The sequence below is a fragment of the Tauraco erythrolophus genome, chromosome Z (assembly GCF_009769465.1).
Source record: "Tauraco erythrolophus isolate bTauEry1 chromosome Z, bTauEry1.pri, whole genome shotgun sequence".
NCBI lineage: Eukaryota > Metazoa > Chordata > Aves > Musophagiformes > Musophagidae > Tauraco > Tauraco erythrolophus.
In genome coordinates, this window is record NC_141496.1 from 28,289,442 (window position 1) to 28,312,202 (window position 22,761).

The 22,761-nt window shown below is 40.3% G+C and overlaps 1 protein-coding gene across 1 annotated transcript in view; it reads left to right on the top strand.

The window, feature by feature from the left end:
- Positions 1–657: 657 nt before the first annotated feature.
- Positions 658–22,761, top strand: part of ARSB (arylsulfatase B) — a 69,625-nt gene continuing 47,521 nt past the window's right edge. The window contains exons 1-4 of the mRNA XM_086629058.1: positions 658–936; positions 3,775–3,961; positions 6,407–6,597; positions 7,158–7,365. Of these exons, the coding sequence (XP_086485184.1) occupies positions 658–936; positions 3,775–3,961; positions 6,407–6,597; positions 7,158–7,365 (865 nt within the window). The remainder of the gene's footprint in view (positions 937–3,774; positions 3,962–6,406; positions 6,598–7,157; positions 7,366–22,761) is intronic.

Sequence of the window (22,761 nt, forward strand, 5' to 3'; positions counted from 1 at the left end):
GCTGGCGAGCGGCGAGGCCACGGCTGTTTTGCAGCTGCCCCACTTTGCTTATGCACAGAATAAGCTCTGTTGGCAGTTTCAAACCTGGGTGGGCTGCCACGGTGTCGCATATGACAACAGGAATAACAGTTGGGTTACTTGCACCAGAATACAGTGTTCTGTACTCAGGCTGCTGGATCGACTTCCTTGGAAAGACAGCCGACATGAAACACAAGCCTGCGAACAGTTCCCTGATTTCCCTAGCAAAGGCTGCAGGGCTTAAAATGGATGTCTCCTGTCAGAACTGAAGGAAGGTGAACTGCAGCGTCACTGATTGGGATACCCTTCTAACACCAGCAATAACGTTGCAATCTCTTTTTTTGACTCATTTAATAAACTAAACGGCCTCAGCTCCGCCGCGTCCACCCACAACAGGTGGGTGAAACAGGAGCCTCGCTGCTCTCGTCCCGGCACCAGCCCGGACCGAGCGGCAGCACAGGGCACACCGGCACAGCAGCGCCCGCCCCCGCCCGGCGCTGCCGGTGCCCGAGGGCCGGCGCGCCCCTCGCCCCCGCCCCCCGCAGCCTCCGCCCGCCCGGCGGGAGGAGCCGGCGGCCGCCGCCGCCGCCGTGGCCCGTCCCCGGGGCGGCCCCCGCGGCCCAGTTCCTGGTGGCGGGGATGGCGCGGCGGTCGGCGGCGGTGCCGCCGCCGGTGCTGCGGCTGCTGCTGTGGCTGCCGCTCTGCCTGCCGCGGCCGGCGGCGGCGCGGCCGCCCGCCCCGCACCTGGTGCTGGTGCTGGCCGACGACCTGGGCTGGGGCGACGTGGGCTGGCACGGCTCGGCCATCCGCACGCCGCGGCTGGACGCGCTGGGGGCGGGCGGCGTGCGGCTGGAGCGGTACTACACCCAGCCGCTCTGCACCCCCTCCCGCAGCCAGCTGCTCAGCGGCCGCTACCAGGTAGGGCGCGGGCCGAGGGGGCAGCCGGACGAACTCGGTCCCGGAGGTGTTGCCCCAGCGCGGCCGTGGCCGCGGGAGAGCCGCCGGGGCTCCCTCCGTCCCTCCCCGGCAGCGGCGACGTCCTCCCGGCCCCTTCCCGGCGAGCTGGTGGGGCGCTTCTGGCCTCCGTGTTTTCAGCAGCGCCGTGTGTAGTTTGGCCTTGTCGTATCTCATGGAAAGATGCGTTCGGGAGAAGGCTACTGCGCGAAAACCGGTTGCGCTTATACGCGGACAAACTTACTCCACTTACTTCTGGCTTGCTAGCTCAGCGGTAAACGAAGCACGAGCTTAGTGCAAGTTGTTCTGCTTCAGAAAAGCTGAGGTGCCCTCTATGTTTCAGTTTTATGAACAGGCATGGCACTGTATCATGAAAAATATTTCCGACATAGCTGCCTTCCTTTAGGTGCTTCTGAACTGGACAGGTGTGTGGTGAACGCGCAGCCAGAAGCCGATGAGCAGCACTATGTGCTCAGTTATGCAGCTTGTTTTCCAGTGTAGTGTTTGAGTGCATCCTAACCTGTACATTCTTCTTTGTATGGTAACATAGGTGTAGGCATTTATGCTCCCCTTGGTGGAGTGCACACAGACCGATCCTTAGTCAGGGCATCCAGCTGCTTCGTAACCCTAGTCATGATTTATTCCATGTTTTTCAGTTGCACAGGTGTAAGAATTGCACTTTATTGCACTGCTGTAGTCCCCTTCCCCCTTCTTTTTATTGCAACTTTGGCAGAAACAAGGCGAGGGGAAAGAAGAATACAGCATGAACAGAAAGGAGAACTCCCAAAGGGTTAAGTGTATTTCAAAGACCTCTGCACTCTCTCACAATGTCCCGCACATGGATATTAACTGTATGTGCAAAGATTTGTCAAAGAGAGAGTTCAGAATGAAAATAAATATCATCCTTTGTTAGTAGACGTAATTGCCTGTTGTTGAAGGAAGGTTGTCGTACGTGATACTTTTTGCAAGCAAACATTTGGTCTGTTTTCTAGAAACTCCGAGAGTCTATAATAAAGAATAGGTAATTGATTTTTTTTTTTTAACCAGCTCTTCAAAATATTTTATGTAAATAACCTAAAACATTTTTTCCTTTTGACTATTCCTATAATACAGTTCATACTCTGAACATTTTTATCTAGGAATGGGTCAGCACTAAGTGGACAGTGCTGCATCTAATCTTTAAAGTGGAAATTGGAAATGCTCATAGTTGAGTCCTGATTTAAATTCATCATATGCTTCTGACTTGATAACTTAATCATTTTCATGTTGACCTTGTTACAAATGAGTGAAATAATCTTTGAAAATGGAAGTAGTTTTTCTGTAAAATTGAGGAGACATGTGCAGGAGATAATTATGTAGCAAATATGTGGGATTTGGTTGGGTTTTTTTTTGTTGTTGTTGTTGTTCGGTTTTTTTACTCAATGGTATGATTAACAATTGCTCAGAGATTTGAAAAAGTAACCTGAATCTGATCCTATCTGGAGTTGGGATTTTAATAGTTCTCCTTCGATCTATAAAGAAAGAAGAGCAAAGACAATGGTTTATGAAAGCTATAATTTTTTATTAGTAGTATTTTCCTCTTCTTTTTCTTGATTTCTAGAGACAATGGAAGATATTACAATGCTTTGCTAGCCTGTGTCTTTCACTATAGTAATTACATTTTTGTAATGCTGGGTTTAAAAAGAAGAAATTTTTTTTTCCAGTTCCTGTTTCGAAGAAGATTAGTAACTAGTAGGCCCATTGTGAGAGTCTACTTACCCACTTGTCTAAGATCAGGGCTTATGTGGTTTAAAAGTGAGTTCAAAGTGTTACTATGATGCTTAAAAAATTAATCATGCAGCTTGCTACACTGTGCTTAGTGGAGTTATAGTATCTGATGTCTTGTGCTCTAGGGGGTCTTGGAGCTTTTGTGCTTTGACAGAGGTAGATTACTAGGAATACTTAGTAGGTAAATAAGGTGTGCTGGTTTTTGTTTTTGTTTTTGTTTTTTCTGGAGGAGGAGACGGAGTTGTCAAAAGTCAACTTACAGTACAAAGTAACTGAAGAGATTTCTTGCATCTTTTGCAAAAATGTAGTACTCCGAGTATCTCTATCAGTCATGTTTTTGTAAAGAGATACACCACTTGTTAAGTTTTGTGAAGAGATGTTCACCACTTGTTAGGTTTGGAAACTTAGATGGCACTGTTAAGAGGTGAGATCTAGGTCTGGAGCTTGTGTTATCCCTAGTATCTAAATGCCTTTTTTGGAAAAGTGAGCTCACGCTCACTTTAAGCATGTAAATCAATATATAATGTATGTATATAATGTACATTTAGAATAGTAATGCAAAAAGCGCTCTCTTAGCCTTTGTCACCTTTTCCTCCGGTGACTGTTCTCTGGTACAGGCAAAAGCTGGGCAGCTTCACTTGCCATGTGCCCATTTGCCCATTTCCATCCCATTTATAAATCTGTCACTCCATGTTGAGGTGTTGTCCCTAGCTTGCAGAGAGACCATAATGGTTGTTGTTACCTGTTATGTTTTTAGATGAAAGCGCAACAGGCTTTACTTTTTTTTATTGCACTAGATTCATGCCTGGGAAGATCTCGTAAAACCCTGCAGTGCTGTTTCCTTGTTTTCCTCCATACTTCCCCTGCGGCTTCCTCATCTTCTTCCTCAGTGCTACATCGGTGAAGACATGAAGCCCTAAAACTGATGCTGGCCTCTGATGTAGCTTTGTTTCTTTTTGCGCATGCTGATGAAGTGGCTTATGGGAACGTGTTGCTGTGTTGTAACTAACCCTGCATCCTTCTTTTCTCTGCTAGATCCACACAGGTTTGCAACACCAGATAATTTGGCCCTGCCAGCCCAGCTGTTTGCCACTGGATGAAAAACTCCTCCCAGAGCTGCTTCAAGAGGCAGGATACGTTACTCACATGGTGGGGAAGTGGCATTTAGGGATGTACAGAAAAGAATGCCTTCCAACCCGCAGAGGATTTGATACTTACTTTGGTAATGGTTAGATTTAACATGGGTAGCAAATGCAGAGTTAAAAATTATGAGAAACTGCCTGTTTCCTCTAAAACTGGCAAATTTACTAGTAGTGTATAAGTAAATCAATACCTGGGCATCCATGTTTTCCAAAGTAAAATAAGGTAGTGCCTTAAACGTATGCCCAAGCCTTACAACTTATTGAAGAAAGTATCATAAATATTTAGTGGCTCCAAAGAAAGTAGTTCTCTCGTCTGATCTGCATTTAACTTGATTCCTGATGATTAGAAGATTTAAGATGTAGTGATTAGATTGGTTTTATAAGTGTCTTTAATCTGAACATTTTGTGTTAGATCAGACAGCAGATATTGTTTGCTCTGCAAATAATGTTACACTTCTAAAAGCTGATATTTTGAAGAGAGAAATAGACATCATAGTGCACTGTGGTCCTGCTTTGTGAATAGAGTAGCATTGGTTTTCCAGAACCTGAAGCAAGCAAAAGGGTGCGAGGGCCTCTGTAGAACAGTATCCAAAAGGTCTGTTGCAGGAACTCACGATTTATGAAGTCAAATCCTCAGATGTAAAAAAAAATTCCAGAATGAGATTGTCCAAGTGTGAGTGTGTTACAAAGCTTACTTGGAGCTACACGTTGTTTATTCTTCCTCTCGCAGAGGCTCATGTCCCAATATGGATTTTACGTCTGCTAGATTTGCACAAGTGCCACTAATGTCAGGTGAATCAGGCTCCCTGCAATACATTTCATTCTCTGTGGCCCTGAATGCGAAGTTGTCTCTCTCCACTGGATTGTTTTTAAGACACTTCCATTAAATGTAGCATTTCTAAACAATTCATTGTCTTCAAAATAACTTTCCAAGCTGTTGATAGTACTGCTGCACCCGTCTACAGCTGAGAAAGTAAGATACAGATAAGCTTACGCTGAAGTCCGTGTTCCTCTTGCCTAACTTTAGGTACTCAAGTGAAGAGCCTGGCTGTGGTATGTGCGTGTTACAGACAGCGATGATCGAAACTTTAGGTGGGAAGAGCTGCTCCCTTAGATTTTGTCTGTTGACTCATCAGGGAGCTTGAAGCTGTGGTTTCACAACAGAATTAAGCTAATATATGTGGATGGATCGTAATGTAACAGCTAGTTGCTTAAACATATATACCTCCTCCCGTCCCTTCACAGGTGCTTGGGGTCTTTTTGACATCATAGATGTAGATGGGCTGGCTGTCCTTGTGGAATCTCACCCTGGGACCGAGAAGGCTCTTAATGCGGGGGCCTTAATACAGGCTGGCTCTGGGCATGGTCATTGAGTGCCCAGTGTGACATTATTTTTCAGAGAATGTAGCAGTTTAATATCCTATAAGGTTCATATAATTCCAGTAGGTGTTGATTGCAATTAAGGGGCATTTGATTCTTCAGCAAACTTGATGCAGTGTCTCCCACACAGGACAAAAAAATGGAAAAATGGACAAAATGGAAAAATGCAACTTGCGGCTCTGAGTACATTGATGTAGGCAGTCTGCCCACAAAACCTCTCCTTATGCTTTGAAAAAAAAGCCTTTTTTTCCTCCTAAAAATGTATTAGAGTTTCATACTATTTTAAAAACAGAACGTCATTCTTTCTGTACCTACTTCCCCCCCCCCCTCCCAGGTAGCTGTATGTGCAGCTGGTGAATAAAAATTCAAGTTCCTCTGGTTTGGATTTTTGTCCTCAATTTTAGTTTTATTTTGCAGAACTTAAGAATATATTTTACAGATTTGTCTGGTTTTTTAGGGTATTGGGGGATAAATCTGAAATCTAATTTCCAAAGTAGCAATTACTGAGATTCAAAAAATTTTGAAAAGGTTTGTTTCTGATCAATAAAAAGCAAAAGCACTCAATGCTTAACAGCATAGCCCTTGATAGGAGCAAATTTATATGTCTGTAGTTTTTGCATAGTTTCTTTTGGGTGTCTTTAAACGGTAGTGTCTTTTTTTCACCAGTTGGTGTCAGTAGCGGATCAGAAGTTGCTTTACAGCTGACCAAAAAATGCGTCATGCTCGGATGTTTTTTGATAAATTAAAAAAAATTCCAAACTTACGTGAAAATACAATTATGCAAAATCACACCAGCTAAAAATCAGGATAGTACATGTGTAGGTCACTGCCTTTTTTATCAGTGCATTAGTTTGATGCTAATCTATTTGTGTCAAGTTATGAAGTCATTGAACTGCTTTCAGAATGTTTCGTGTGTTTTGAAAGTACGACTTATATTAACAATAAAAAGTCTATGAAGTATTAAAGGTTGAGCTACTTAGACCTGTGAAGGGATGTTGTTGCAGACGGTCAAATGCTGAATGAATGTTTCAGCTCAAAAACACTAAAGTTTTGACCTTTTTTTTTCACTTTTTTTTTTCCCCCTAATGTATCTCTTTATATGACATTATGTTGGCCCACTTATTTGACATCTTTTCCTGTTGTAGGCTATCTTCTGGGGAGTGAGGATTATTATTCTCATGACCGTTGTGTCCTGATCAAAGCAAAGAATGTAACGCGCTGCGCTCTGGACTTCCGAGATGGAGAAGAAGTTGCAACTGGGTTTAAAAACATGTACTCTACTAATTTATTCACAGAAAGAGCTATAGATCTTATAGCAAATCATAAATCTGAGAAGGTACAGTCGGCAGCTGTTTTTGATAACTTTTTTAAAGCATTCTTTAGTGCTAAAATTAATGAGATATTGATGGAGACACCTGCCCTTGAGCAGTAATTCGGGCCTTTTCAGCAGGGTGCATAGAGGTGAATGTGAGAAGTAGTGCTGGTAAAACCTGCCTTGTTTGCTGTCAGAATCAGCTTTGGCTGCACAGCCCTGGCCTGCTACCCTTCTCCGTTTCTTTTTTAATAATAGAAGTAATGAATTTATAGAAGTGATTTAGCATGTAGCTTGCTTTTCTAAAAAAGAATGGAAAGTTTAAGGGGAGAAGTTTTATAGAAAGAAACTGTTAACAACTGTGTTATGAAGAAAAGATGCACCTGATGTTTTCCCACAGCTTTACAAAAGTCCTTTATCAAAGTTTTATTCGGTAGTGCTTAGGGATCAGAAGAGAGAAGTGTAGAAGAAATCAAAACACAGTGCCTGCAGCTGTTGATGAATCAGGGCTGCTTTTGCTGTGGTAACTTTTATGTTTAGTACTTTATGTTCAACTAATTTCCATTCTATCCCTTCTACCCCAGCCCCTCTTTCTCTACCTTGCTTTTCAGTCTGTCCATGAACCTCTCGAGGTCCCTGAAGAATACTTGAAGGCGTATTCCTCCATTAAAGATGTGAAGAGGCGTCATTATGCAGGGATGGTGACTCTTATGGATGAAGCTGTAGGAAATCTTACTGATGCTCTGAAAAGATACGGTCTTTGGGACAACACAGTTCTTGTTTTCTCTACTGGTGAGTTCATTTAAGTATTCTTTCAGTAATCACTTTGATAGAGTGTCTAAGAAGCTGACTGCAGAGACTTATGGCCCCTCTGTCCTTCCTCCATGTATTTTCTAACTACCAAAGAGTGATGAAAGTGAAACAGGCTTTATACCAGAAGGGGCAGTTTCTCTCCCACCTCTTACAGCTTTCTCAAGCATGGCAAAAACAAGTCTGAAGAAGTGTCTATGCAAATGAGGAATACTCCTGTTGGAGTAAAAACAGTATTGTTAGAACTGAGGAGTATGGTGAAGTTGGAGGCATCTTACTTGCCCCAGTGGTTACTGAGTTTCTGTCGGAATCAAATCCTTACTGAGCACGATCTACCAAATTATTTGTCCTGAGCTATAGGTAGCCGTCTGATTAGTCTAGAAGTTGCCACATGTTGCATGAAGTACGAACAGCCAGACAGCAAGCAGTTGGAAGCCCAAACTCTTTATTTCCCTTGTTTTCATATAACGTGTAATTTTTGACTTGCTTGAGATATTTAATTGGCACCGTACTCCCATGAAGCAAAGGTCTGTTCATAAAAAAGCTTAATATGCAATGATACAGTCTGGGCTGCCAAATTACAGGCTGAGTTTTTGTATCTACTAGCACACGATCTGTTTTCTAGATTATTAGGATAACACAAATAATACATTACAAAGCAGTCTCCTTTGTTTCCAAATTAGGAATGAAACAGAACCTTTTTGATATACAGCTGCTTGGCAGGGTTTCAGGAACATAGTTGTTCTTGTTTGATTGGGAGTGGGAAGTAGCCTTTCAGTGCTTACTGTTACTCTTTTGCCCAGGCATTGCATATTAGGGCTGTCAAAATGGCAAATTAATTTTCTACGAACACTAAAAAAACCAAAACCCACACCAAAAAACACAAACCCCAAGTTTTGATGAAAATGCAGTGATGTGTTTTGAGTTCAGCAGCTGTTTCCTGTAGCACTCGGAATCTTGGAATTTCATTTTGAGTCCAAACCTGTTTGCGTTGTGGTTTTACATTTGTGTCCAGGTTTTGGCTCTAAAAGGATTCAATAAGTCGTCTGTGCCTGTTTCTGTTTACGATGTTTTCATATTTAGAACTGAAAGTAAGCAAAGCCATGTGGAAAATGATACCGATATTTATTCCAAGTGAAAGGAATCCAGTCTTTGCTGATGGGGTCTGGGTAGAGTTATTTCAGTGATGTTTGTTCGGTACATTGTGACATAAAACTAAAGACATCTGAGTTGGAATTACAGGGTATGACTGAATTAAAAAGATAAATTTATTTTTTTGTTGATAAACCATTTTTTTCCAAACAACGATAGTATATCCTGCTTTTAACAGTAGTTATCTTGTAATCAGTTACAGGTATGTTTCAACAAGAGTCAAACGGTCAGGAGAATCCAGTCTCTGCCCTATCTAATAGAACTTATCTTGAGTTAATTGACATCTTAAGCTGTTGGGAATGGAGTTTAATGTAACTGAAATGCAGGGAAATTGGGCCTAGATCAAGCAGGTCAGGGGACAGTGACTCAGGTATTTTCAGTGTTCTCTCTTCACTTCAAACAACTGATCTTTTCAGGGATAAAACATTGCATGCATTAAAGACCCAGTTTCCAAAGAACAAATGTTGAAACCATTAGGCATTTAAAAAAAAAAAGCGTGAAATCTATTCAGCTTTTCTATATTATATTTATCTGTTTTGCAGATGGTGTGTTTTAAAATTGGCATTAGAAAGTGGTTGAAAAGAAACACGAGAGGGTCTGCAGTTGAGTGTCTTGTTCAGAGTTGTGCTGTGTGAGATCTCTGCATGGATTTCAAGTCCTTTGTAAATGGGAGTCTTAGTGTGCCTTGCTGTAGGTATAATATGGGTGTCTACTTATAGTATGATATTACCTTCAGCTCTTGAGCGCATGCCTGCTCAAGGAAGCTGTGTCCCCTCTCCCTGCCCCAGCTACTCTCCTGGGACTGGAAAACCCTCCTTTTGCTCAGTATGGCAAGAGAGACACATTTACCTTTACAAACAGGAATTCTCTCTGAGAAAGTTCTGCCCATGTTTTGTGGTTAAGAATTAATTTAAGGATTTAAATAAAGACTGCGAGGGAAAATCTAGGAAAGGATAAAGCCTATCCATAACTTTAATGAGCAGCACCTATGTGTCTCCTCAGCGTAATAGTTAAAGACACAGCATCATAAAAACGCTCTGGCTTGTTTTAAGCCTGTGTGGTTTGATGACTGTAGTGTTGGAAACCTGTAGAGGAAAAAAAAGTGAAGACCCTACTTTGTGGTAGATTTTACTAGATTCGTTACTAGTCCCTGTTTAGCTGCAGCCGAAATTCACACTCAGATGTTTGCATCTCTCACTGCTTCAAAATTCACCCCCCTGCAAAATAATTTACAAGCGATACTTGCTTTCGCATGCTATAGCAAGTAGCATTGCAATAAACATACAGTCTTACGGTTCATTCCTTCACTGTGAAGTGTTGACCCCAAAATTAGAGATCTCTTTTTAGTGAGTGCTCGCTGAAATACTCTAGAACATGGTGTAATCTTTGCTGTCATGGTAGATGTCTTTTGATTAAAGTCTTTCATATTTCTTCCTATTTGTACGTATTGTGGCTCAGCCAGGATTGCCTTGAGAACATGCCAGTTGGCTAATGGAAATACTGCATGTTTTTAAAGGGCTTTGTAAAATGTATGGAAGAACTCCATTTCCTCTTTGAAGAGAACTGATGGAGATAGCAGGCTAAAAGTGAAATAATCTGATGATTAGCAAAATCTGTCTCCATCAGCATATCGTGTAAATCGCCATCTCTGGTGTCTTTGGACAGATGCACAAGCTATTTCTACATGTAAATAAGAAAAAGGGAAAGATAAGTTAGTTCAATGGTATGTCATGTAATATTTGTGTATCAAGTAGTAGCTTGAAAAGTCTTGACTGGTGCGATATGAAATAAAATTTGCTTTTACAGACTGGCTTTTATACTGCAGATACAAGTGAAGTCTATGCTAATGAGATCAGTGGTGAAAATGAAGTCATTGCCTGTTCCAGGAAAACAGATAAAAATAGATGCAGCAATGTCTTGGGTACCTATGGCCTTTTATCCACTTTGAATCAAAGAGAATGAGATGTAATGTTTATTTTTCTTTTTAGGAAGCATAAGAGATTACAACTACCAACTTTTCCTGAAGAGACCTTGATTTAAAATAAATAAAGGTCATAAAAAGCATTTAAGTGGTTCAAATTTACCTCAGCACTATTAACACTGCCTTAGAGTCCAAGTTTTGCTTCAAATATAGGCCTGTGCTTTGAGGTAAGAAGTGAGGGTTTGCCGTGAATAGCATGTGTTTATAGTTTCTGCAACATATTGTAAGTAATTTCAGTGGAAACTTGCCAATGTAAGAGGAAAGGAATCTGACCTCTAATTTCAGTTCTGTATTAAAACTACTATCCTTTGCTCTATTTAACCTTCAGCTTTTTAATATGCTAGTAGTTTTGAAACAAAACTTCTTACTGCTCTTACTTCCAATATATCTGTTAATTCTTAAATGTGGATTAGCACTGTAGTGTCTGGTAGTTGCCATAAGAGGGCTTTAAACAGTAAAATATGTGGAACTTTTCAAACCTTGGTTCACGTTGCTCAGAGGAAACCACATAAATCCTTTCCATAATGGAGCATGTGACAGTGATGACTCTTTTCCTTCCAGAAGAGGATTTTTTTGTCATTTTAGAATTGTGATTAATAAGAGCTTAGATTGTTTTGGACATACTTAGTGATGTTTTTACAGGCTCTCTCTCACCCCTAGTTTTTTTTTCCCCAAAAATTTCATATCACCCTAATAAAGACTTTCTCTCAGTCTGTTTTGTTATTTTTGTTTGGGTTTTTTTTTGTGTGTGTGTGTATGGTTTTTTTTCCCCATTCCAGACAACATGTTGTGGCTTTTGTCTAATAAAATGTTGGGATTTGTTTTGCCTTTTTCCAGCTCCTACTTTGGTAGAAACCAGGGATCTGACTTTTACTAGTTCCCTGAGGCAGTTTTTTATCTTCCTCCTGATGTCTTTGTTCCTGAATGAACTCCTGCTCTTTCTCTTTTGCCGATAAGGGACTTCAGAGAGACTTTTAATTGTAGATTGTCCAAGCCAATTGAAGGACAGATTAGTTAGAGCAGTTATTGTCTGGCTGTGGTGCTAGAGGTTCTAATTTTAAAGGTTGCATTGTCAGATTTTTTTTTTTAGTAAACCTGCTCAATTATGGATCTGAAGACTCACTTTAATTGGTCTTGTCAGGAGGTTCTGGGAGGTTCAGTACGTTGCCAGCAAGGAAGATGCCTGGACATCTACTGCCTGAGCATCTGCTGCTTCCTAAGAGGAAATAAGCACAGGTGCCTTAGCTGCAAGCACCTTCAATCGAACTAGTTATTTGAGTCCCTATATTCCCAAATATTACATTTCTGTTTCTTGATTATTTAAGCTTGTTATTATACAGGCAAAAGTTGTGGCTGATCGCTGAACTTGGCATTGGTCCGAGTTGTTGCATGTCAATGATAGTGAAAGGTTCATGTGGTTGGTGTTTTGTACTCCAGTGTTGGCTTTTATTCTTTTTTTAGGCTTATTCCACATTAAATTATGGGTGGTAAGAATAAATTTCCTGGAATGAAAAGAATATCTTCTCTGCCATATCATGCAGATAATAGTAATGAGACATGTAGTCTGTTTTGTAAGAGTGTATTATCAAAGGTGGAAATGTTATGATGGAAATTAATTTCAAAATGAAAACTGAGAAGTTGCTGATAGTCAATAGGTTGACAGGTTTGTCCTTCTGTTTTAAAATCCTGTGAAAACCCAAGATGTTTTGTAGGAAATGTTTATGTATCTTCCCTTCCTTCTACCATTAACCTCTCCCCATCCACCCTGCATTTTCTGTGCAAAACCTAACACTCCAAGCCCAAGTCCCTTAATAGAGGTTGACCTTGTGCCAGACACTCACTTCTGTTTTCGCTTTGTGCTTAAAAATTCCATCATAAGTGGAATCTTGAATTTTTCTTCCTGTTTTGAGCAAATGCCAATGCTTAAAGTGAAATTCACTTGTAAATGAAACAAGTGGCTTTTGCCCAGAGTTGCAAGCTGCCCCTTTTTGTGTAAAGCTTTGACTTAAGCATGCTAATTGTTATCCTAGCAAATTTTTTTCTCAGGCTGAGATGAATGCTGAAAACAACACATTTTACGTGTTAACAACATTTAATAATTTTCCACAGCTCTCAAAAGGTCGTCTTGAACTATGATTACTATTAAACTATACTGCTTCGTTCTCCATAACAGTGTTTGAGAAGCCATTATTCTTTGTGTCAGAATCTTCTACACCCAAATCAGTTGTCAGGTTCAGCGCCCTGTCACTGTGACAAGTCCAAAGTTTTCTCAACTATGTCTCATTTAACTTTCTTACTGCAGACATATGAACAGTTTGTCAGGTTATTCCTGTTGCTTTTAGGTTAAAATTTCCCTCTCTGTTTCTCTTGTATTTAGTGATGGTGAATGCTAGTGTAGACCTGACACAGCAGGGTCTGTAACTACTGAGACCTGTTTAATTACTGAGACTGCTTACAATGAAAGCAGTCGCCTGCAACTGTCTGCGCTAGGATTGCTCCTATCATGAAAGCTGTACTGGGAGGAAAAAAAAAAAAAAAGAATTCAATAGGATGAAAAAGGACATTGTGCACTCAGCTTTTGTAGGGCTAAATTTCTAACTGTTGGAATCTTGTGAACATCAAATGCGTTTTTTTCCCATGAAATCAGTTTTCCCTTTTTTTAATTTTTTCCCCCACTTTAGGAAAGTCAGGAGAATCATTCTGGTGAGTTACAAAAAAACTGTAGAGGTTGATTTATCTGGGCACAACACAGTAAAAGTTTCTCTGTAAATGCTCTGTAAAGTTGCTCAGCAAATGGTGATCTGATGCAGGAGAGGTATTATGTTTCTTTGATTGAAAATAAAAGCCCTCTGGGTGTATTTAAAGCTCAACAAGAATTACATTAGCAGAACTTTATAGTAGAAGGTGTGGTTTTCTCTTCCTATTGTCCCTCTAATGGAAAGGCTTTCAGGAGTTCTTGCATCACACACACAAAAAAAACTGTATTAAGCACTGAAAATATATTAATGCGTCAGCACTCTGATGACGCTTTTTTTGAGTGGCCTTTCTGCTGCTTATATGGAGCATTCAAGTTTACTCTTTCCACTGAGAGTGTACAGTGTCAGATTGAAGTACGCAGCAGATGTTTTTTAACCAAAAGGTTTTGGTTCATTTCATTGGAAGTACATGTTTTGTGTTAGACATCGGAGGGAGTGTGCTTGCATTTCTGTCACACTTGCAGCATGATTGAAAAATGCAGCAACAAATGGATCTTTCAGATGCAATATGGGGAAGCAGGGAAGAACTTGAGTTCAAATTAAGGGCAAAGTTACTCTCTAATTCATGCTGCGAGTCTCTTATCCAGAGTGTAGATCTCTGCTGTGTATTCTGTACTTTCTTTTTTTTTTACTGAAACCTCAATGGGAGTTCCGCACTTGGAACACACACAGAATAAGCATTATTCATGCTGTGAAGATCAGAGGGAGAAATTTTCCCCAAATGTGATCCTTTACCGCTATTATCGACAGCACTGTCTGTTTAGCTGTGAGTCACAACCATGAGCTTAAATCACACAAAGGAAGGGCTCTGAAGTCCTGTTCGGTGACCTAGACTTTCAGCAAGAATGTTAGAGGTCAAAAATGAGATGCATTTACAGAGCTGTGCATTGAAGCTGTCTGGTGGTTGCTTGTATTGTGTCTGGCACTAGTAAGTGCTATTTAATTCCCTTTCATATATACAAAATTCACCTAGAAAATTAAAAAACGTCTTCTAAAAAAGAAACAGCTAACTACTACTTGTTTGTTGATATTGGCAACTGATTGTAGTGTTACATTCAAACTTCTGTGTATGACAGTTATACATGTAGACTTGTCTCGTGCTTATATCCATCACTTCTTTTTTAAATAATTATGTATTAAATGGTATGTAGTGGTATCATGTCCGCTAAATAACTGTGTGGGTTTTAAACTATTGTGTCAGTGTTGCTTGTAGTTCCCCTACTTTGCTTTTTATTACTATGAACTATTGACTGCCTCTATAATTTCAGTAGTATTTAGAACAAAATCATATAAAGCCCAGTTTTGCATTAAGGAAAAGGGATGTTGGCACTCATGTAACCAAAACTGCTGAGGTTTGCTTTTTTCTGTGATCTCCCCATCAGAAATAGGCAACAGCAAGAAAGGTACAGGGATATGGGTTTTGTCTCATCTTCTGTCTTTTGTTTGTCTGAGGTTGTCTGCATGTTGCATGTCACTCCTTTTATTTATTTTTAGTTGCAAACTTCAGAAATTTGTGTTGTAGAAGTATTGTAGGTAACGTGAGTCACTTCATTGACGTGCTCCGTTTTCGACAGTACTGAGACACTAACATTGTTAAATTGGCTTGTTAAATTCTGTAAGTTACATATGAAATAATTTCACAGTTAATTTTTAATATACTTTCCAGTTCTGCTTCAGTTGGATGGACCCTCACACTGACCTCCATATGGCTCCGATTAAGTATAAGAGCATGATTGCTCATAAAGCCTCAGCCCTTCAAAGGAGCACTAGATATATAACATGTAACAAATGTTTACAGAATTAAACTGTGGGTGAATTGGATATGCCATCTTATTTCTGGCATCTTTTTCTGTGCTTGTTACACCCATTATTATTCAGTAGTTGTGGATTAAAGGAACCTATCTGATCACTAGTATTCAAGGTGGAATTGTATTTTATTTTTAAAATGCAGTATTACAATATCAGAAAGAAAAGTAAAAACCTCAGTATTGGAAAACAAAACCAGAGTTTCACAGAAGAGAGAAAGAAGCAACGTCTTCCGTCATCCAGTTTAGTGTTTCATACTGTTTTGGATCAGTGAGACAAAGGTAGTTGAAAATCTGTCCTCAATCTGTCATTCCCTGTAATTCATTCTCTGTTAAGGGAATTGTGCTGCCTGGCTGATGGTGGCACAGTGGTAGGATCGCTTTAGATACTGTGAAATTCGGGATTACAAGTGCATTTCTGTTGTTGCTGTTCATAACTCATTGTAAAATCTCCTAATGCCGTAGCACAAGAAGAAAAGACGAAAAGTAGTCCCAAACCATGTGAATTTGAGTTTCTTTTTACTTTTCCATCCGTCTGAGCTCAGGTGTTGCACAGTGGAAATACATCAGAAACTTGAGGAGAGAGAAGACTTCTGCTCCTCCCTTACTTTACTGGGACTTGGTGGGTATGGGTTTCTGTCCGTTTCCCTGATTGCCCATCTTAGGTATCCAAATGCTGAAATGTTTTCCACTTTCTGTGGGAGGCTGTCTTCTCATGTGACACTGTAGGTGATTTCAAAAAAGCTTAGAAAAACTTTGAGCAAATAAAGTTTCTCTGTTTTTCCTCCCAACTCTTCCTTGCACAAGTTTTAGTATTTCTTTCTTGACCTTTGTTGTTTCTTGTTTTAGACTACCACCATGAATTCACAAATACATTTGATACTATTAAATTACCAAATACTACTAAAGATACTAAATATTAAGATATAGCCAAATATATGCCATTTACTGATTAACTGATTTTTTAACCAACGTTAACAAAGGAGATAGCTACATCATCTTTTTTGTCTATTGCCATTATTCTTTTAGAACCTATGTTTCTTCTATAGCCAACTTTCGAACATTGAATACGCAAGGAGAAGAGGAATACTGCTTTTAGCATGACTAGGAATCACTCAGCAGTGTGGATATCTATACTGAATCTGTCACGTAGAGCATTAATATTTTTTTAATATCTGCTATTACATTTTCTTAGAATAGCTTGATTTTATAGAATCATTAAATCATAGAGTTGTTTGGGTTGGAACGGACCTTTAAAGGTCATCTAGTCCAGCCTCACCTGCAAGAAGCAGGGACATCTTCAACTAAGATCAGGTTGCTCAGAGCCCTGTCCAACCTGACCTTGAATATTTCCACAGATGGAGCATCTGCCACCTTTCTAGGAAACCCTTTCCAATGTTTCACTACCCTCGTCATAAAAAAGTCCTTCCTTATATCTATTCTGAATCTACCCTCTTTTAGTTTAAAAACCATTATCCCTTGTCCTATCACAACAGGACCTATTAAAAAGTCTGTTCCCATGTTTCTTATAAGCCCCCTTTAAGTACTGGAAGGCTGCAGTAAGGTCTCACCAGGGCCTTCTCTTCTCCAGGCTGAACAGCCCCAGCTCTCTCAGCTTGTCTTCATAGGAGAGGTGCTCTATCCCTCTGATCATTTTTGTGGCCCTCCTCTGGACCCCCCTCCAATAGGTCCATGTCTTTCTTTTACTGAGGGCTCCAGAGCTGAACGTGGTACTCTGGGTGGAGTCTCACCAGAGCAGAATAGAGGGGGTCACATCCCTCGACCTGCTGGCCACGCTTCTTTTGATGGAGCCCAGGACATAGTTGGCTTTCTGGGCTACAGATGCACATTGCCAGCTCATATCCAGTTTTTTATCCACCAATACACCCAAGTGCTTCTCTGCAGGTCTGCTATGAATCCCTTCATCCCCTGGCCTGTATTGATATTGAGGGTTGCCCCAACCCATGTGCAGGACCTTGCACTTGGCCTTGTTGAACCTCCTGAGATTCACATGGGCCCACTTCTCAAGCTTGTCCGGGTCCCTCTGGATGCGAGAATTTCCAAGTAAAAACTCCACATAACTGTCCTTCATATTATTTTCTGTGTCTCACTTTCCATTATTTGATGTTATTCTTATGCATAAAATATATTAGATATATATTTGTGGGTGATATCACTTTAGCGTGCATTGAAGGAGTAAGATTTTTTCCCTCTGCCTTAATTTGTGGGAGAGTAAAACCAGCAGAATTTATTTAGTGTCAGAATATAGATGTGCTGAATGACAAGGAATCTGTACATTTTACAGGTTTTGAGGTTAAAAAAACCATAAAGAAATAATAAAATCCATAAATGCGTGGTAAATTTAGATTAGATATAAGGAAGAAATTCTTCACTCTGAGGTTGCCCAGAGTTGTTGTGGATGCCCCATCCCTGGCGGTGTTCAAGGCTGCATTGGATGAGGCTTTGAGCAACCTGATCTAGTGGAAGGTGTCCCTGCCTCTGGCAGGGGAGTTGAAGCTAGGTGATCTTTAAGGTCTCTTCTAACTCAAACCATTCTGTGATTCGATGTTGGTTATTCCAGATTACAATAATTTATAGTAAGATATTGTAGCAGTTAAAAATTAATTGACTTCAAAAGTGAAAGGAAAGTTTTTTTCATCATAGTTTTGTGCTCTTGCCTATAGATTTTCCTGATCATCTGCATCTCTAAGATTTAGAAGGGGTTTAGGCTTAGAAGGGCATAGTGTTGCCCGTCTCCTGTGCATTCAGAAAAGAAAGAGTTTTTTTGTGAAACAAGATTGGGAACTGTAACGGAAGGTTTTAATATCAGAAAAAAAAATCTGTAAAATAGCTAAGGCTAGAAGATGGAAAGTGTCCATCTTCAGAGCTAGTAAAGTTGAGCCATGTGAGTTTGAAAGTAACTGTGTACGTTAGATGTTAAGATTTGGCCATATGTGACGGTATCAGATCATGTAAATGTCTGATGTGAAACTGGCTTGGAGAGCTCTTACCACAGGGTCCATTGCAGTTTTTTTAGCATTTCGTACTAACACTGGAACTAATAAGCTAATTTCCCCTCCTTTTGTAAAGATCCTTGTTTGTATTTTTCAGTTCCTTACAGCTCAGTCTTAATCTTTCCTCTACTTGATCTATGCGTTCCTACTAATTGTCTTTAAGCCCTTTGCAGATCTCTGCATCTCTGGATGCCTTCATGTGCATTCTAAGACTGGAATATCTGTCTCTTTCTATACAGCATCTATCTTTACATTTCTCATTAAGCAGGAAGAAACAGCCCCACTTTTTATCTGAACTTTGACCATTGCTGCTGTGTGGAATGCTGCCTGTGCCTGCTCTCAGGTTTGACCCCTAATTGCATTTTCTCAAGTTAAAATATAGCCAGAGCTTTGTGTACATTGAAGTGAGCTGACCCTGAATTCTGTATTAAGATTCCTGAGTTGCTTGAACTTGGTTAGGAAGAACCAGAAACCTAAAGCAGGAGTTTTCACTTATATTTTAGAGTAAATGCCTTTGACCAGCTACATACAAAAACAAATAATGAAGCAACAGTACTGCCTATCTTTTGTTATTAACTTCCTGTATTATATATGATACATGTTTAGGCTATGCAAAAGATTGTTACTGATCACTGCAGAGAATTGCGTGTGTTGGAGCACTGCATTGGTTCTGATATCTTGCAAGAAGATATTTTATCAAATTAACAACAAAATAGAATATGTTGACATCTGATACTCAAAATTTAATGACAGTTTTAATAGTTATGTCTTCTTGAGTCTACTTTCTGTTTGGACTGCAGCATTGTAACACATTTTGCAATCAAATCAGCATTTGTAACAAGTGGATCTTAAGAATGGCATCCAATGCCTAGGTAGATTTACCTATTTTCCTGGATATAAGGAAGAAATTTTTTGCATTGAGGGTGGTGAGACAGTGGAACAGGTTGCCCAGAGAAGTTGTGGATGCCCCATCCCTGGAAGTGTTCAAGGCCAGGTTGGATGAGGCTTTAAGTAACCTGATGTGGTGGAAGGTGTCCCTGCCCCTGGCAGGGGGGTCAGAACTAGGTGATCTTTAAGGTCTCTTCCAACCCATTCTATGATTCCATCCATGCTTTTCTGTGAAGTCCAAATTTTTTCAATAGTTTTCTTCTATTACTGTTCTCATGGGGGTTAAGAAAAAAAAAGTGTTTTCTATTGCTTTTCTCATGAAAGTTGTATGTAGTTGCAGTTTTGGCTGCAAATGATGTGAATTCGTATCTGTCTTCTTGAATGTATCACACATTACACTGCCATCAAGTTGTATTCCAGTAATTTCAATGGATTGAAAAGGCAAAGCTTTTTTTTAAAACAGTTTAATAATCACATTTTACTGACCACAAATGGTTCACGTTGACTAGGAGATACAAACTGCTGCTGGCCAACAGTTACGGTTCATTAGAAAGTCAAAGGTAGCAGAAGGAATGCAAGTGCAAAAAAAATTGAAGGAAAAATGCATGCCTCAGGAGAAAGAATAACTGTGTAGACAGTGATGGTGATGAGTGGGACTAAGGTTAGGAGCTTTTTCTGCCCGCAGGTGCCTCCCTTCAGAGGCGGTTGCCCCTGAGGTCTCTCAGCTGTGTTCAGGGACAGCATGTGGCTTCCTGTGATTCTCTGCAAGCAACCTTGGGTAGCTTGAACATTTTTAATAGTTACAGTGGTTTCAGTTTCTTAATCCAGATAATTTGTCAGAACAGTGTTAAGAGTAAGCACGCATGCAATTATACCAGCCTGTTTTAGGAACTGTTGACCCCTTGTGCGATCTGAGAGCTTTTAATTAGCTTAACTCTTTAAATTAGTTTAGTCAGAGCCAAGAGAGCACATCTTGCTGCAGCCTAAGGCAAATGAGATAGGCTTTGGGAAAACATGGACCTGAAGACATTGACTAATTTAATGGGTCACTTATTCCATAATCCTGAGAGAGACCTGAAGTTGGATTTTTTAAGAATTAGTAACTCCTTTGCCAAAGTGGGAGTAGGGTGAAGATGGGACTTATGGACTCACATATATGGGTAAGGTAATGGTTACTCAGGAGAGCAGCTGTAATTGTGGAGACTGGGGGAGCTCACCACACAGGATGCCACCATCTCCTTGTCTCACCCTTGTTTACAGTGATTCTGCCCATTTGACTGAATCAATAGGTCTTTGCTAACACAAGATTGGACTGAACAGGCTGAGGAAGGATCATGTGAGTGGTTTGATCAATAATATGAAAAAGATTATAAATTCTGGCTGTTGGTGACATCAGGGATGACAAGCAATAGCTGACAGACTCCTTTTGCAAGCACAGGTTGAACCATAAAGTTGATGTGCTTTATGGCTTTAATATTGCTACATTAGATAAGGAATCTTCTGCAAATGAAAGGATTAACTTATTTCCTAAGTGTGAGTGTACTGGGAAAGACTTGGCCGTGGATGGCTAAAGCTCTGTTTGTAGTGAAACACTGTGTTTGAGCTGAGGAATCTGTTAGTGCATTTTGGATTTTGCTGCTTCTTTCCCAGTATCAGGAATGGAACAGGAAACCAGTTAACCCATAAAGGATAAGAGTTTCCAGGATAAACTTTCTAAGGAATGATCATTAGGCACAAAAACGTCTAAACCGAAAGGCCCACCAAGAGCAAGATATGCAATTTAACTATTCCTTTGAAGCCTACAGGTATTTCCGTTGTGCGTATGAACAGCTCCCCTTAGAAATCACTGAGAGTTATATGTGTGTATTTGAGGACTGAATGTAGTCTGTAAAGCTAGATAGTTGCCAAGAGGAGAGATTTCACAACTTCAGGACGCAGGAAATATGATCAAAAGTGGCAGAAAGTTCAAGGATGATGATGTTGGAAAAAGGTTGGATCTTACCAAGAGGAAATTGCTGGTGACCTTACTGAACTATCATGGTGTCTTGCAGGCATGTTGCAGAGATTCAAACATGGGAGCAATTAGAAGAGGGCACATTTTGGCATATAGCTGGGAAAAAAATGAGTCACAAAGTTGGAATAAAACTATTGTTATTAAATTAAAAATTTTGAGTTTAAGTACTCCTTTGTGTCACTTGAATGAAGCATTGATGTGACAAAATTAAGAAGGAGGAGAATACCAGCTACACTGTAAACACTAGGGCTTTTTGTGTTTGTTTGGAGAAAATAGGTTCAGTTTTACCCAGCTTAACATTCTTTTTCTTAGATTCAGCAGTGTGGTATTCACTGTTATTACCTGTCACCCAGCAAAGATATTAAATAAATAACAAGCAAAAAATTATTGTGAAATGCTCTATTCAGCAAATATGTTCCCTGCCATTTCCCCACCTGGAAAACATAATCCATTGCTGAAAAGCAGATTTATGAAAACTGGTTAAAAACACTGCTTAGATCGTTAGGGAAAGAAAATTAGATATGTAAACTTCCATTTCTCTTAATTACCTGTGTTTCAATGTCACCACATTACCTTATCACATAATCCCTTTCCTCCCATGTAAATTTGATTGCATTTAGCAAAGCTGAGGTAGCTGTTTGGAGAGGCTTGAACGTTGCTGAATGTACCTGTACAAGACTGATGGATTTTCCACCTTGTCTATGCATGCTGAATAAACTCACCTGCTTCATTTCATTGTCGTCTCTAGGAGAATGAAACAGCCTACAGGAGACAGAATAGTTGCAACAGATTACAAAGTAATTAACTTTTTTTGTTGCCCCTGAAGTTTAAGACTAGTGTTATAAAGAATATTATTTTCTTTACTCTTTTATTTATGTATTTGGTTTAGAGAGTTGTCGGATGGAATTTCAGTTTTTGTGGTTTGTGTGCTTGGTGTGAGAGTTAGCTTAGGGGCAGATACTTCTAAGGTGCATGCTGCCCTTTTTTCAAATGTCCGGTGCGGTAAGTAGTAACTGAAGAGTTTTGTTTCATTTTTATGTCTTTATGCCAGCAGACGTGTGTTTCTTTCTGGTAGTGAATTGAGCCAATATATTCTGGGTACCGCTAGGGCCCCAAGTGATTAAAAACTCAAGTCACTCCTCTTAAACAAAAGTGATGTGAAAAACAGATGTAAATCCGTCCAATTGCCGGAATGGAGTCATAGTTTGCACTGTGTAAAGCCAATGCCTGTGCCTGCACTGAGAAGAAAAAAAGACATCTGGGTCCTAGCAGATGAAATATTAAAGTTGTAGATGCACAAGAGGAGTTGGGCTACTGCTGGATGAGCAAGGATCAGCTGAAATGTTCCTGACACTGAGTCCCTGCCACTCCTGCTCCTAGGAGCAAACGTCTTAATTCCTTGTGTTGCGGTTTCTGCTGTTCCTGGGCTAGTTGGAGAGTTTCAGGGCAGTTTTCCCTGGCTGCAGGCGCTGTTGGAACGTGCCCATCTGCACCGCCTTGCTGTGCGCAGGCTCAGCTGGACTGCCCACAGCCCTCTTCTTCCTCACCAGCCTTTCTCCCGAAACCTTTCCCAGCTGTATCCTGGTGTGCTAAACCACTTAAATTAGCTCCGTATTGCTCTGTTTATTGTGTGCCAAAGAAGTCACAGGAGGCAATCGGAGCAGTCCCCCTTCAAGGAGATACCAGGAAGAGGGGTTACAGGATATAAGATGGAAAATGTGCGTTCTGGACACAACCGTGAGGCTTTAATGCCTGTATATTAGATTAT